This window comes from Marmota monax, unplaced genomic scaffold (genome assembly GCF_021218885.2).
Source record: "Marmota monax isolate L192 unplaced genomic scaffold, Marmota_monax_Labrador192_F-V1.1 WCK01_AAM20220418_F8-fsc00444, whole genome shotgun sequence".
Classification (NCBI taxonomy): domain Eukaryota; kingdom Metazoa; phylum Chordata; class Mammalia; order Rodentia; family Sciuridae; genus Marmota; species Marmota monax.
Window position 1 is genome coordinate 365,274 of NW_026692644.1, and position 12,473 is coordinate 377,746.

General features: G+C 42.1%; 1 protein-coding gene and 1 pseudogene across 1 annotated transcript; one reads left to right on the forward strand and one right to left on the reverse strand.

Moving 5' to 3' along the window:
* The first annotated feature begins 4,017 nt into the window (after positions 1–4,017).
* Positions 4,018–5,016, forward strand: LOC124093759 (olfactory receptor 2L13-like). Its single transcript, XM_046446327.1, has one exon. The coding sequence runs from the start codon at positions 4,018–4,020 to the stop codon at positions 5,014–5,016; it is 999 nt and encodes a 332-aa protein (XP_046302283.1).
* Positions 5,017–8,797: 3,781 nt separating this feature from the next.
* On the reverse strand, positions 8,798–9,963 carry LOC124093761 (olfactory receptor 2W3-like; annotated as a pseudogene).
* Between the last annotated feature and the right edge of the window lie 2,510 nt (positions 9,964–12,473).

The window sequence follows — 12,473 nt, forward strand, 5'->3', positions numbered from 1 at the left end:
ACACACAGAGGAGTCAATGGGTCCCACACTGTCCCTAAGCAGCACCCAGCTATGCTGATATGCTCAGGCCTCGGGGTTCCCTTGCTTGCTTGACTACCTTTTCTAAACCCAGGGTAGCCCAAGTGTCCTCATTGCCCTCTGCCCAGTCTCTGTCACACACAGGCTCCTCCTCTCACCTCTCTCATCAACCAGAGCCTCCTGAGTAAGTTCCAGAAGGGGACCTGACTCATGCCACATCCACTGTCCTCTCACCTGTCCAAAGCAGAGTCTGAGTCCTCACTCCTCCCTACACCCTTGCCTAGGGCCTGGGCTTCCAGAGCCCTCTTATCTCTGCTGCTGACCTGATGACCCAGGCAGGCTCTCTCCAGGGCTGGTCCTGCTCTTCAGTCTGTGCAGAGTGGTCCAGGAACTGAGGGCTCTAATAGCACCTCTTTGGAGTGGCTTCCTCAGTGCTGCTGCCCAACTGTCCCTCTGTCCTTATTCCCTGATTGATTTCTTTTACCTTTAGGAATGGCTGTGTAACCACAGAGCATGTGTGAGCTGCTGCTCTATTGTTTGTCACCCACTAAATACTTAATCCAGACAGTGGGATATTCTGTATTTTATCTATTAGCAGCACTGGCACAAAATGGAAGGAGTGAACACGTTTAAGGAATGAGTTTGTCATGAAGATCATTGTTTGGTGTTTTCTCATTTTCACTGAGGTTGAGTGTTTTGTTTCCAAAAGTTTTTAGAAGAAGAGCTGTCTGTGATCCCATCTCTCCCATATGCCCAACACATCCATTCATCTGTCCAGTTCCCCAAATGTGTTTTTACTCCTAATATTTGTCAATTAGAAAGCTCTAAAATGCTTTTCATTTTTTATTAGATGTCCTTTTCCAAAATGTTACTCATGTTTACCAGTTACATGAAGCCAAATATTTTGTTACTAAGTGTAAATTGTGACAACAAGCTATTAATTACTGTTGTTTCCTGTTGAAAAGTCGATAATCCAAAATGATAAAACTTTATATCTGAGACAGGATACAACTTTTCAGATGGATGTGTACAAAACTGTAAAGCAGCATGTCTCATACAAAGGCTAGCAGGGGTAGGAGTTATAAAATATCATAATCAGAGTTCATACAAATGGGGGAAAATAAATGAAAGGTGAAATTCATTACCAGAAATGAGAAGACCTAAAGAGAAAAAGAGGGGGTATTAAAGTTGAGTTACAAATATAAACATTATATTTGAGTTGTACTATAAAAATTAAACTAATAAAGAATTGAAATTTTATCAGTTTGAGTATGTGTGTACCAAAATATTAACAGTGGCAATCAACTTTAAAATATTTGAGTTAACTAATATTTCAGTAACATTAGAGAAATTAGGGTATAGTGGAATTTAGACTACCTGACCCTAGACTACTTGGTTAGCATCTGGGATCTGACGATTATTAGTAAACTGAACTTGTTTAAATTAATCTTTCTATGGCTCTGTTGTTTCACCTATAAAATAGTGATATTTTAACACCTCTTAGGGTTGTTGACAGAATTAAATAAGTCAATAACTATAAAGTACTTACATAAAAATATAAATAATAATAAGAATGGGCATAAAAATATAAAATATTTATCTAGGAGGGGAAGGTTACTCATTTTTCCCTCTTATTGGTTTCTTTACCTTTTCTCTCTTTTTAATGATGAACATCTAATCTTTGTTGCTTTACTTATGTATTTAAATCTGAAGAGAATAACTAAAAATACATATAAGCTATAAATATTGAATGTGCCACATTTAAGATTCTTTCCTAGTTGAACCACATAGTGACAGATTTCTCCCTCTGCCTGCCCCTTATGGAAACCAAACTACAGAACTGGAAGAGGAAATAAGCATTCTGTTTAAGGTCCATGTGCTTTTACCTGTCTGAGTTATAGAATTAGGCATGATCATATAGAGACATACTAGGTGGATCACATAGGACACACAAAACCTTCACAGTTTAAAAACAATGCTTTGGATGGTGACCTATAGCACCTGGAAGAGCAGCACAGCACCTGGAATAAGACCCTGGTTTACTTAGCTGCAAAAATGGCAGTGGGGAGGAAAGAGCAGGAACAAAGGAAAACTCAAGCACACAGAAAATTTCTGAGTCACACACTCCATGAAATTGGTAAATAGTCAGTGTTAAGTTGAGATGGTAACAATGCAGGGATCCTGGCTTCCTCAGGGGTCCTACTGAGTAGTTGTTCCGTGTGCCTGAATGCTGGAGTGTTGACCCCATGTTTTCTTCTGGTGGTGCATAGTCCTGAGGAATGTTCATGCCCAGAAGTGTCTAGGAAGGACTTTCTTGGTTGTTTAATTTGTATTGGTTCACACATAAGAAACCTTGGATTTCAAGTTGAGATGGTTACCATAGAGAACCGGGGCAGTAACTATAAATATTCAATTAGCATATCAAAATCAATTGAATAGTTTTTCATATTTTTGTTGGCCATTTGTATTTCTGTTTTTGAGAGGTCTGTTTAACTGATTTGCCCACTTATTAATTGAGCTGTTTGATTTTTGTCTAAAACACTTTCTTCATTCTTTATATATTCTAGACACTAATCCTCTGGTAGAAGAGTACCCCACAAAGGTTTTCTCCATTTCCTAGGTTCTCTCTTCACATTCCTTGTTGATTTTTTGCTCTACAGAAAGGTTATATATAATTAGATGGTATGCCATTTATGAACTCTGGACTTTATTTGTTGAGCTTTAAGGGTCTTATTGAGTAGTTATTGCCTGTGTCTGTTTGTTGGAGTGTTGACCCCAGGTTTTCTTCTATAAATTTAAGTTTCTGGTCTTATGCTTAGCTCTCTTTTGTGTTGAATTTTAGGCAGTGTGAAGGGTAAAGTTCTTGTTTCATTTTTCTACATATTCATAATCAGTTTTCCTATGGCAAATTTTTGAAAATAAAAACCCTATCCTTTCTCCACTGTGTTTTTGGCATCTTTGTCAGGGATCAGATGAGAAGAGGTGTCTGTCTTTGTCTCTGTGTCTTCTAGTCTGTATCAGTAACAATAGAAAAATGCAAATCAAAACTACATTGAGATTTATATTATACCACTCTGAATGACAGTCATCAAGAATACAAATAATAATAAACCCTAGAGAAGATGTGGAGGAAAAGAAACACTTTTACACTGTTGACATTATAAATTAGTAAACCACAATGGAAATCAGTATAGACGTTCCTCAAAAGACTACGCATGGAACCAACCCATATGACTCAGTCCTGCCACTCTTCAGTATTTAAAAGGAAGAATTAAATTCATCATATGGTAGTAATACATGCATACCCATGTTTATGGCAGCATGATTCACAATATGCAAACTATGGAACCAATGTTGGTGTCCATCTATAGATGAATGGATAAAGAAAATATGGTACACACAAAAGATGTATTTTTATTTAGCCATGAAGAATAAATAACTTATGTCAATTGAAGGAAAATAGATGAAACTGGAATCCACTATGTTAAGTGAAAGAAGGAAAATTGAGAAGTTAAAAATCATGTTTTCTGTCTTCCTGTGTGGAAGCCAGAGAAGAAAAAGAAAAAGAAAGCCAAGGGAAATGGGAATTTCATGAAAACCACAGGGAGAACAGTAGAGGAAAGGGACTGAGGGGTAAAGGCAGACAGGAAAGAGGGAAATACTAGGGAGTGATATCAGCCATATTATATGGCTATATTTTGTGCATATATAATACATTACTACGAATACAATAATTATGTACAAGTATAATGTACCAATTAAAAATGGAAAAAGAGATAAAAATATGAGCTGCTACTACACATAAGTTATCTAAATTACACAGATACTTGTATTTAAAAATCCAATGAGCAAAGAAAGCTGTGATGTTGTAGGATTAACAATTCATTATAAACAAACAGTAATAAATATAATTTATTTTATTCTCCTGTTATTTTGTCATGTTCATTGCTTAATTTTGTTTTTATTTTCATTTTAAAAAAGTTAAAGCAGTGCTTTTTCATGGAGAAATGGAACCAAACATCAAATGATTTTAGTTTGCTGGGGTTGTTTCCTCAAAACCACACTGGCCTACTTCTCTTGCTCCTGATCATCTCTGTGTTTGTTCTCGCCTGTTTGGGGAACTCAGGGATGAATGCCCTCACCTTCTTGGACCCCCGGCTCCACACCCCCACACACACTCTCCTCAGCCAGCTCTCCCTCATGGACCTGATGTACATCTCCTCCACGGTCCCCAAAATGGCCATCAACTTCCTGTCTGGCCAGAAGAGCATCTCCTTTCTGGGCTGTGGTGTGCAAAGCTTCTTCTTCCTGACCATGGCCAGCTCAGAAGGTTTACTCCTGGCCTCGATGGCCTATGACCACTTTGTGGCCATCTGCCACCCCCTCCACTACCCCATCCGCATGAGTAAGAGGTTGTGTGGGAAGATGATGCTGGGGTCCTGGACACTGGGCTCCATCAACTCCCTGGCACATACTGTCTATGCCCTTCATCTTCCTTATTGCAGGTCCAGGGCCATCAATCATTTCTTCTGTGATGTGCCTGCCATGTTGCCACTGGCCTGTGTAGATACCTGGGTCTATGAGTACATGGTGTTTGTGAGCACAAGCCTGTTTCTCCTTGTTCCTATCCTTGGCATCAATGCCTCCTATGGACGGGTCCTTTTTGCTGTCTTCCACATGTGCTCAAAAGAGGGAAGAAAAAAGGCCTTCACCACATGCTCAGCACATTTAACTGTGGTGACATTTTACTACACACCTTTTGTCTACACTTACCTCCGTCCCAGGAGTCTCCGCTCCCCAGCAGAGGATAAGATCCTTGCAGTCTTCTACACCATCCTCACCCCCATGCTCAATCCCATCATCTACAGCCTAAGAAACAAAGAGGTGCTGCGGGCCATGAGAAGAGTGTGTGTGGGATGTTCTCCCCCAGGAAGAACTGAGCATGGCTGTCCCTTCTCCTCTGTATGGCTTCTCTCCAGGCAGACTGAAAAACTCTAGAGCACTGCTGACCTATATATGTATAATGTAATCTAAATCTGTAATTAGATTTCTAGTGATCACTATAAACAAACAATAATAATTAATGAATTTAATGGAAAACATTAAAATCCATATTAATATTAACAATGGGGATATTAATCACATTTTATTTTGTGCCATTATAAGTTATCACATACATTATATGTTCTTATATACTAGTTAAAGTAATAATGTTCATACTGATGTTGATATGTTATCACATCTACATGCTTTGAATGAAATTCCTATTGTCTATATATTTTGTTTTTTCTTCTATTTTGTCAATTCTGTGTCTAATTCTGACTTATAGCCCCCAAGCCCTAGCAACTTGGACTATAAACCCTTCAAGTGTCCCACAAACACATGGGGCCAGTGTCTACAAAATTACAGGACTTCTGGGAGACTCAGAGTCCTCTCCTTCAGAGAAGTGGATGGGATCAGATGTATTAACACCTCACCAGCCATAATCACATCCCTGAGACAAACTAGTTTTTCAAGTTCAGGCCATTCCCTGCCAGGTGGCCTGGACCCTCCCTTATCACAGAAGCTATCACAACTCAGTTACCCTGGCAACCAAACAAAAAGATCACCAAAAAGATAATTTGCTGATGTCTTCAAAGGGTGCTAAAACAAGTACGGTGGCAGAAAACTGAGGCACATTCAGGGACCCAGTGTCCTCAGTGAGCACGACCCCATCTCTGGAGGAGGTCCATGCACTTCCTATGCTGTCAATAAAAAAGTCAGAAGGTGGACTTGGGCAGGATTCTGGAAATTTCCCTGGTACTCAGTAAAACTGGAAGGCAGAAAGGCATGTTGTCCCACTCCTGTCTGAGAGAACCCTCTCTCTTCCTTGAGACTGTCCCTTTTCTCTTCCCTATCCCTTATAATAAAATCATAACTGCTACTTTGAGCACCCTGTCTAAAATCTTTCGGACTTGATGGCAAAAATTGAGACTTGAAGGGGGCTTCCTAGGGCCCCAGTTTCCCTGATGATTCCTGCTCTGAAACACTTAAGAGTTAGGCAAACCACGATTGTTACCTGCCTGGTCCTGGTCAGCCTTGGTGGTCTCTCTGAATTTCTTCCCCACCCGAATCTTGTCTAGAGGACAGGCTGATTGTGGCCAGAGTCCCTCTTCAGGGGCTGATGAATTTTCTGGCAGAAGGACCACCAGACCATCTCAGAATTCATCAATATAACCCACACAAATATTTCCCCTTTTAGAGGTCTGCCCACTCGTGTCTTTTACCCTACTTTGATTGGGTAAAGGAGAAACAGGGCACATAAGGGACAGGAAAGATGGTGGATAGACATTAATAACCAAGGTACATGTATGACTGTACATATGGTGCGACGCTACATTGTGTACAATCAGAGAAATGAGAAGTTGTACTGCACTTGGGTACAATGAATCAAATGCATTCTGCTGTCATATGCCTACATTTAAAAAAATAATTTAAAAAATCACCACCCCATTTCGGTAGGGGGAGTTCACTTGGGAGTTTATCTCTGCGTACCTTCTTCTTGGCAAAAGTAAAAGTCTCTTTGGCTGCTCATTTGTCATGTGGTCTTGTTTTGGCTTCCAAAATTGCAAGAGGGGAAAATGACCTTTGAGGTCAAAAACTGGTGATGCTTTGTTCTACCAGGAGCATATTTGGAAACAGGAAGTTTGGACATCCCCAGCTGCATGGGGCAAGGAGCATGGAGTCTACTCAGAGCACCACTGAGCTCTTTCTAAACTAAGGGGAGTTCCCAGGAGTCCAGGGAGCTCTGCCCCATTCCCAGGAAACTCACCCTGGGCTGGCTCACTCCAGCAAGACTCCTGGGTTTCATTCTGGGGAGGGTCTCACAGGAAGCCCCCTGTATCTCAGTTACTCTCATCCTAGCCACACCCTTTATCCTTTAAATGGGGGACTTACATATTTACACCTGTGTTCCCTGAAGCCCAGGAAGCCCATCCAGAGAGCTCTGATTTGCTTCCACTTAAACCCACAATGGGGCTGGTGCCTTGTGGTGCGAAGGGGAGGAAATGAGAAGAGGGCTGAGGACAGGAATAGACCAAGGAGGTCTGGGAAGGCACAGAGCTGGGAAGGGCTGTGGTGGCAGAGGAGCCTGTGCCATCTTCTCACACCTCCTTTCCCTGGTCTGTGATGTTCTCCTGGCACTTCCCTAAAGGTATCTGCCCTCAGGGCAAAGGTGACCTGCCCCTAGGTCCTCAAAATGCAACCTGAGTCCCAGGAATGAGTGTAACCTGTGGTATGAGGGAAGTGCAGATCCTCAGCCCTCCAAGAACCCCCTGAATCAGAGTGTGCCTCCCAGCTCTCAGGGGATCTGTGTTCTCAGTAAGTGGAGGAGTCCTGGGGAGTCTCTACCTGTAAAAGGCTGAAGGACTTTTTCACTTTGAAAATTTGCTGTGCAGTAGGAACCTCAGGGATTGGAGTCAGAGTGGCCTTGGGTAAATCCTGGTTCTCTTCTCCTGAACAAATCTCCTGATGCAACCTCCACATCTCAAGCACGAAGTGGGTACAGTGGGAAGGATGCTAGTCACACTGGCCTCTCACAAGCACAGAGGTGAGATGAACTGGGAGTACCACATGGAAATCTGGCAACCACCAGGTGCTTCTCACAAGCAAAATTACAACACAACTGCAAAATCATCATGCTTCAAGAGTTAAATGATTCAAAATCAATGTCATATGTGAAAATCTTGTTGAATACAGAATCAAACCAGACATCAGGACAATGACCAAGTTTGAGGAAGGAGGTGTTACAGGCGTGGGGTCTTCAGGAAACACAGCAAAAATTCCCTTCAAACCCTTATTCTTGATCAAGTCAGAAAGGTTTCAGACATATTAGCAGAGCAATAGGCATGCCTTTACTGAAGGGATAGGATAAAGGGGAAGGAGACACTCTCAAGGGAGAGACTGAGTCCACTCAGAGAGGGACAGTGTACCACTCCTGCGCTCCAGTTTTACTGAGGTCCTACAGAAGTTTTCAGTAAGACCAGCTCATATCTGCCTCTTGATTTTTGACTGACAATAGGGTGACATCAGAACACAGTCATTGCAACTCTATGCCACTGTTGCCCCTGCTGACCCATTATAGTTGGATTCTTAACTATATATTCTTACATGTTTATGGTTAGGAGGAGTTAACCTTATCTTTCAGAATCTGGTCTGAAAAAAGAGGGTCATGAAAGTTACTCCCATTAATATTCATTACTACTTGCATATCCATGCAGATAACATGTATTTTGCTGAGGAATGTGACGTATCCTGTTGTCTTAGGCCAGGCACAGCTGCAGGAAAATTTATTTTTGGCAAAGAAAGCATGTGGGGTTAGCAATGGGTCCATTTTATAGTTATTCTCTTAACCTTGTTCCTACAATCCTCATCTATCTGTCCAGTGACAAAGGTCAGAAAAAGACATGATTTTATGTAAGCCTGTTGGAGAATATATGAAGAGAAAATACCAAACCCCTCTGAACTCAGCATTTGATGCCATCCAGAAAGAGACAGTGGTTCACACCTAGAGGCCTGATAGATCTCAGAGATTCTAGATAAAATGCTGAGAGCACTACTGTGAACTAAAAACACACAACAGAAGCAGGACTCAGAGTGGAGCTGCTTCCAGCATGGCCCTGGTATGAGTTGGTGGGGTCAGGTCTGGACATCTAGGATATTGATGACAGACCCTGAGCTGTTCTCTCATAGAACTCAAAATGCTGACCTTAAACAGACTTCCAGAAGGCCAGCCATGCAAGGATGCTGAGACCTGCAGGCTGACACCTCCTCTGCTCCACAGCTCAGAGACCAGTAGTGGCCCACTGCAGCTGCCTCAGGCTGGATACATGACACTCCTCAGGCCCTCACTCTTTACCACATCTCTGTGTCCCAGAAGCAACCTTCTCAGTGCCCCCTTCACCTCCTTGTTTCTGAGGGTGTAGATCAGGGGGTTCAGGAGGGGGGGTGACGATGTTGTAGAAGAGGGTGAGGAACTTGCCCTGGTCCTGGGAGGAGCTGTGTCCTGGCTGCATGTACATATAGATGATGTTCCCGTAGACAGGGAGACCATGGTGAGGTGGGATCCACAGGTGTTGAAGATTCTGTGTCTTCCTGAGGACAACTGGATTCTGAACACAGCCCTGAGGATGTGGCCATAGGACACCAAGATGAAGACCAGGGGAGACAGCACAATTCCCATAGCCAGGATGAAGGAGATGCCCTCCATGGCAGCAGTGCTGATGCAGGCCGACCAGATCAGGGCTGGCATCTCACACCTTGTTGTGCCCACATCGAGGTAGCCACAATGTCATTGGTGACATGATCAAAGAATTGGCCATTCCACAGCCCCAGGCCACCGACACCAAGCCCAGGCAGAGTTGTGGATGCATAATAGTCATGTAGTACAGGGGCTTGCAGATAGCCACAAACTGGCATAGGCCATGATGGCCAGCAGCAGACACTCCACTCCACCCAGGCCCAGGAACAGGAAGAGCTGGACCACACAGCCCACATAGCTGATGGTCTTGTCGCGGCCACTCAGGTTGTGGAGCAGCTGGGGGATGGAGCTGGTGGTGAAGCTGAGTTCCAGGAAAGACAGGTGGGTGAGGAAGAAGTACATGGGCGTGTGGAGCTGGGAGTCCAGCCGAGACACCAGGATGATGGTGCTGTTGCCCACCAGGGTCAGCAGGTAGGCTACCAGGATGACCACAAAGAGGATCCTCTCCAGGTAAGAGTGTCAGAAAATCCCAGGAGAATGAAATGGCCCTGGCTGCTTCTGTTTTCCAGTCCATCTCTACTGCATCTGAGGAGAGGTGTCAACTCCAGTAGTGGCAATGGCTGATGCTGGGGAGTATGGACTCCTAACCAGGCATAAATGAGCACAGTACAGTGGCATGCAGGTTCTGCTATGATTATTATTATCATCTCCAACTTACAGAAAAGGAAACTGACATACCTGTGTATTAAGTAAATGTCACATGTAGATTGGCAGAGCTGGTCTGCACCCAGGAAATATGGCTAATATCTTAATCCTTATCCACCCTGGTGCTCTGTCATTCCCGAGAGGAAAGGAACACACCTGCCAAGCTCCAACCTTTGCTTCTTCCAGAACCACAAGTTCCTGAGCTCCTGTCCAAACTTCAGAGGACCAAAAGATCACCTCAAAGAACCACCTGGAAGGATTTAGGAAATACCATACGCAGCTGATCCTTGAACATCATGGGTACATGGGTACATTCATACAAAAATCTTTTATACTGGCTGTATCGTTAACATGTTTGGACACGTGAAAGCTTTTGATAAACTTGAAGACAAAACATATGAATATTTAAATATTTGAGTGTTACAGGTTTCATTATTACTCTGTTTTTTGAACACAACAGGTGGATTGCAAGTTCCAAGCCAGTCTTAGCAAATTAGCAAGGCTCTCAGCATCTTAGGGAGATCATGTTTCAAAAAGAAAAAAAAAGGATTGGGATGTAACTAGTGGTTAAGTACCTGAGGTTCAATCCCCAGTACCAATAAAAAAAATGTCAGGAACAACAGAAACAAACAACAAAACTTTTCTATTCTTATAAATTTTAGTTTTAATTTACACAGACATATTGAAGTCCAAATGGCTCCTAGAAAACATAATCATTTATATCTGTATATATATAAATCATTTATATCTGTATAAATATAATCTTTCTCCAAGCACACAATACATAGAGGAGTTCTTTCTGCCACAGGGACCAATGCCACAGTTTTCTCTCTTTGCCTTTTTCACATTCCATGATGGAATAATTGTCATGGTTCTTGCCTTCATTGGAAGATCATCTTGAGCTTTTATCATCAGTGGTCACCTGAGCTGGACATTGGGTCTCTGATTCCCTAAAATCTAAGTACTTAGTGTGCCTCTAACAGGGCACATTAGTTTTAAAATCCAATGTCTCACAAGCAGCCATGTGAATACTGTCACTATGACCTATCCTTTGTAATCTATCTGCCTGGCCGATTCCATGAGCCACCAGCCACATGTTCAGCTCCTTCCTGGAGGTGACTCTCCATTCAATTTAATATCCACATTCCACAAACCCATGCTATGGGCTGTCTTGAGGTCCCTTGTCCTGAAAGTCCTGGAGTTACTCAGCACAACTAGCTGAGGTTTGACCAAGTGACAATTTCTATTAATTTTGCCTCATGGCTGTTAGGCACTATTAATGTGTACACATTCATCCTGCTTTTTCTGTGTGTCTGAAAATTTTATGGGCCACCAGATATCTTTCAGAGTGTTCTTTTTTTGTATCAGGGGTATTGATTACTTGTTTTTCTTTCAATTAAGAACCCTGGGTGTTGCAATCATACTGTAAATGTCAGTTTAACTGTGTCTGGGAAGTACTTGAAAAAGTAAGGACAGTGACTGTAGAGCTGGCTGAAAAGTAAAATTGTTTTATGATTCTTCAGAGTTTTGAAAAAGGAAGAGAATGATTCAGTTTAAGACCCAAATATCAAAAGGATTTCAAAAAATCATTTCTGATGGCCTTGGTCTTCTTCATATTACTGATAGCAAAGAGTTACTGGCATGAAAATTATATCATCTCTGACTTTTATTGGAAAGTCAGTATGAAAACCATTAAAACTAAAACAAAAAACTAAATATGGACAGATGAGTCTCCAACAAAATATTTTATCTGGGAATAAAGAATAGGGTTGCAGGCTGGGGTTGTAGCTCAATGAAGAGCACTTGCCAAGCATGTGTGAGCCACTCACTGGGTTCGACTCTCAGCACCACATATAAGTAAACAAAGTACATCAACAACTACAAAATATTTTTAAAAAGAAATAAAGAAAGAAAAAAAAGAATAGAGTTGTCGTGCAGAATCCTGGTGAAAAGACTAAGTTGATGCTAGTATATGGAGCACACAGCAAAGGTTAAGGGGTTTATTTGTGTTTTAGTCTGTTTTGTGTTGCATGAACAAAAGAACTAATGACAACAACACAGAGCAGGGAAAGTTTATTTGGAACTCATGGTTGTATAGACCTGAGTCTGAGTCAACTTGATTCTTCTGACTCCAGGGTCAGGAAGAACATCATGGGGGAAGGGCATAGTGGAAGAAAGCTGCTGCCCTCATGCTAGGGTCAGGAAGCAGAGAGAGAGGGACCTTCACTCATCAGAGAAAAACACAAACACAAAAGGCACATAGACAGGAACATACCTTCTTCAGTCACACTCTACCATCTTTCATTACCACCTAGTTAATCCAAATCAATGCATTAATCCATTGATCAGGTCACACTTTTCATAATTTGATCATTTCATCTCTGAAAATTCTTGCGTTGTTTCACACATGAACTTTTGGTAGATACCTTGTGGGGAGCCACTCCTGAGCATCTTCACTCAGCTTTGGAGCCAAAGAGATTTTAGTTTGGCTTGCAAGCTATTTTGTGGCTCC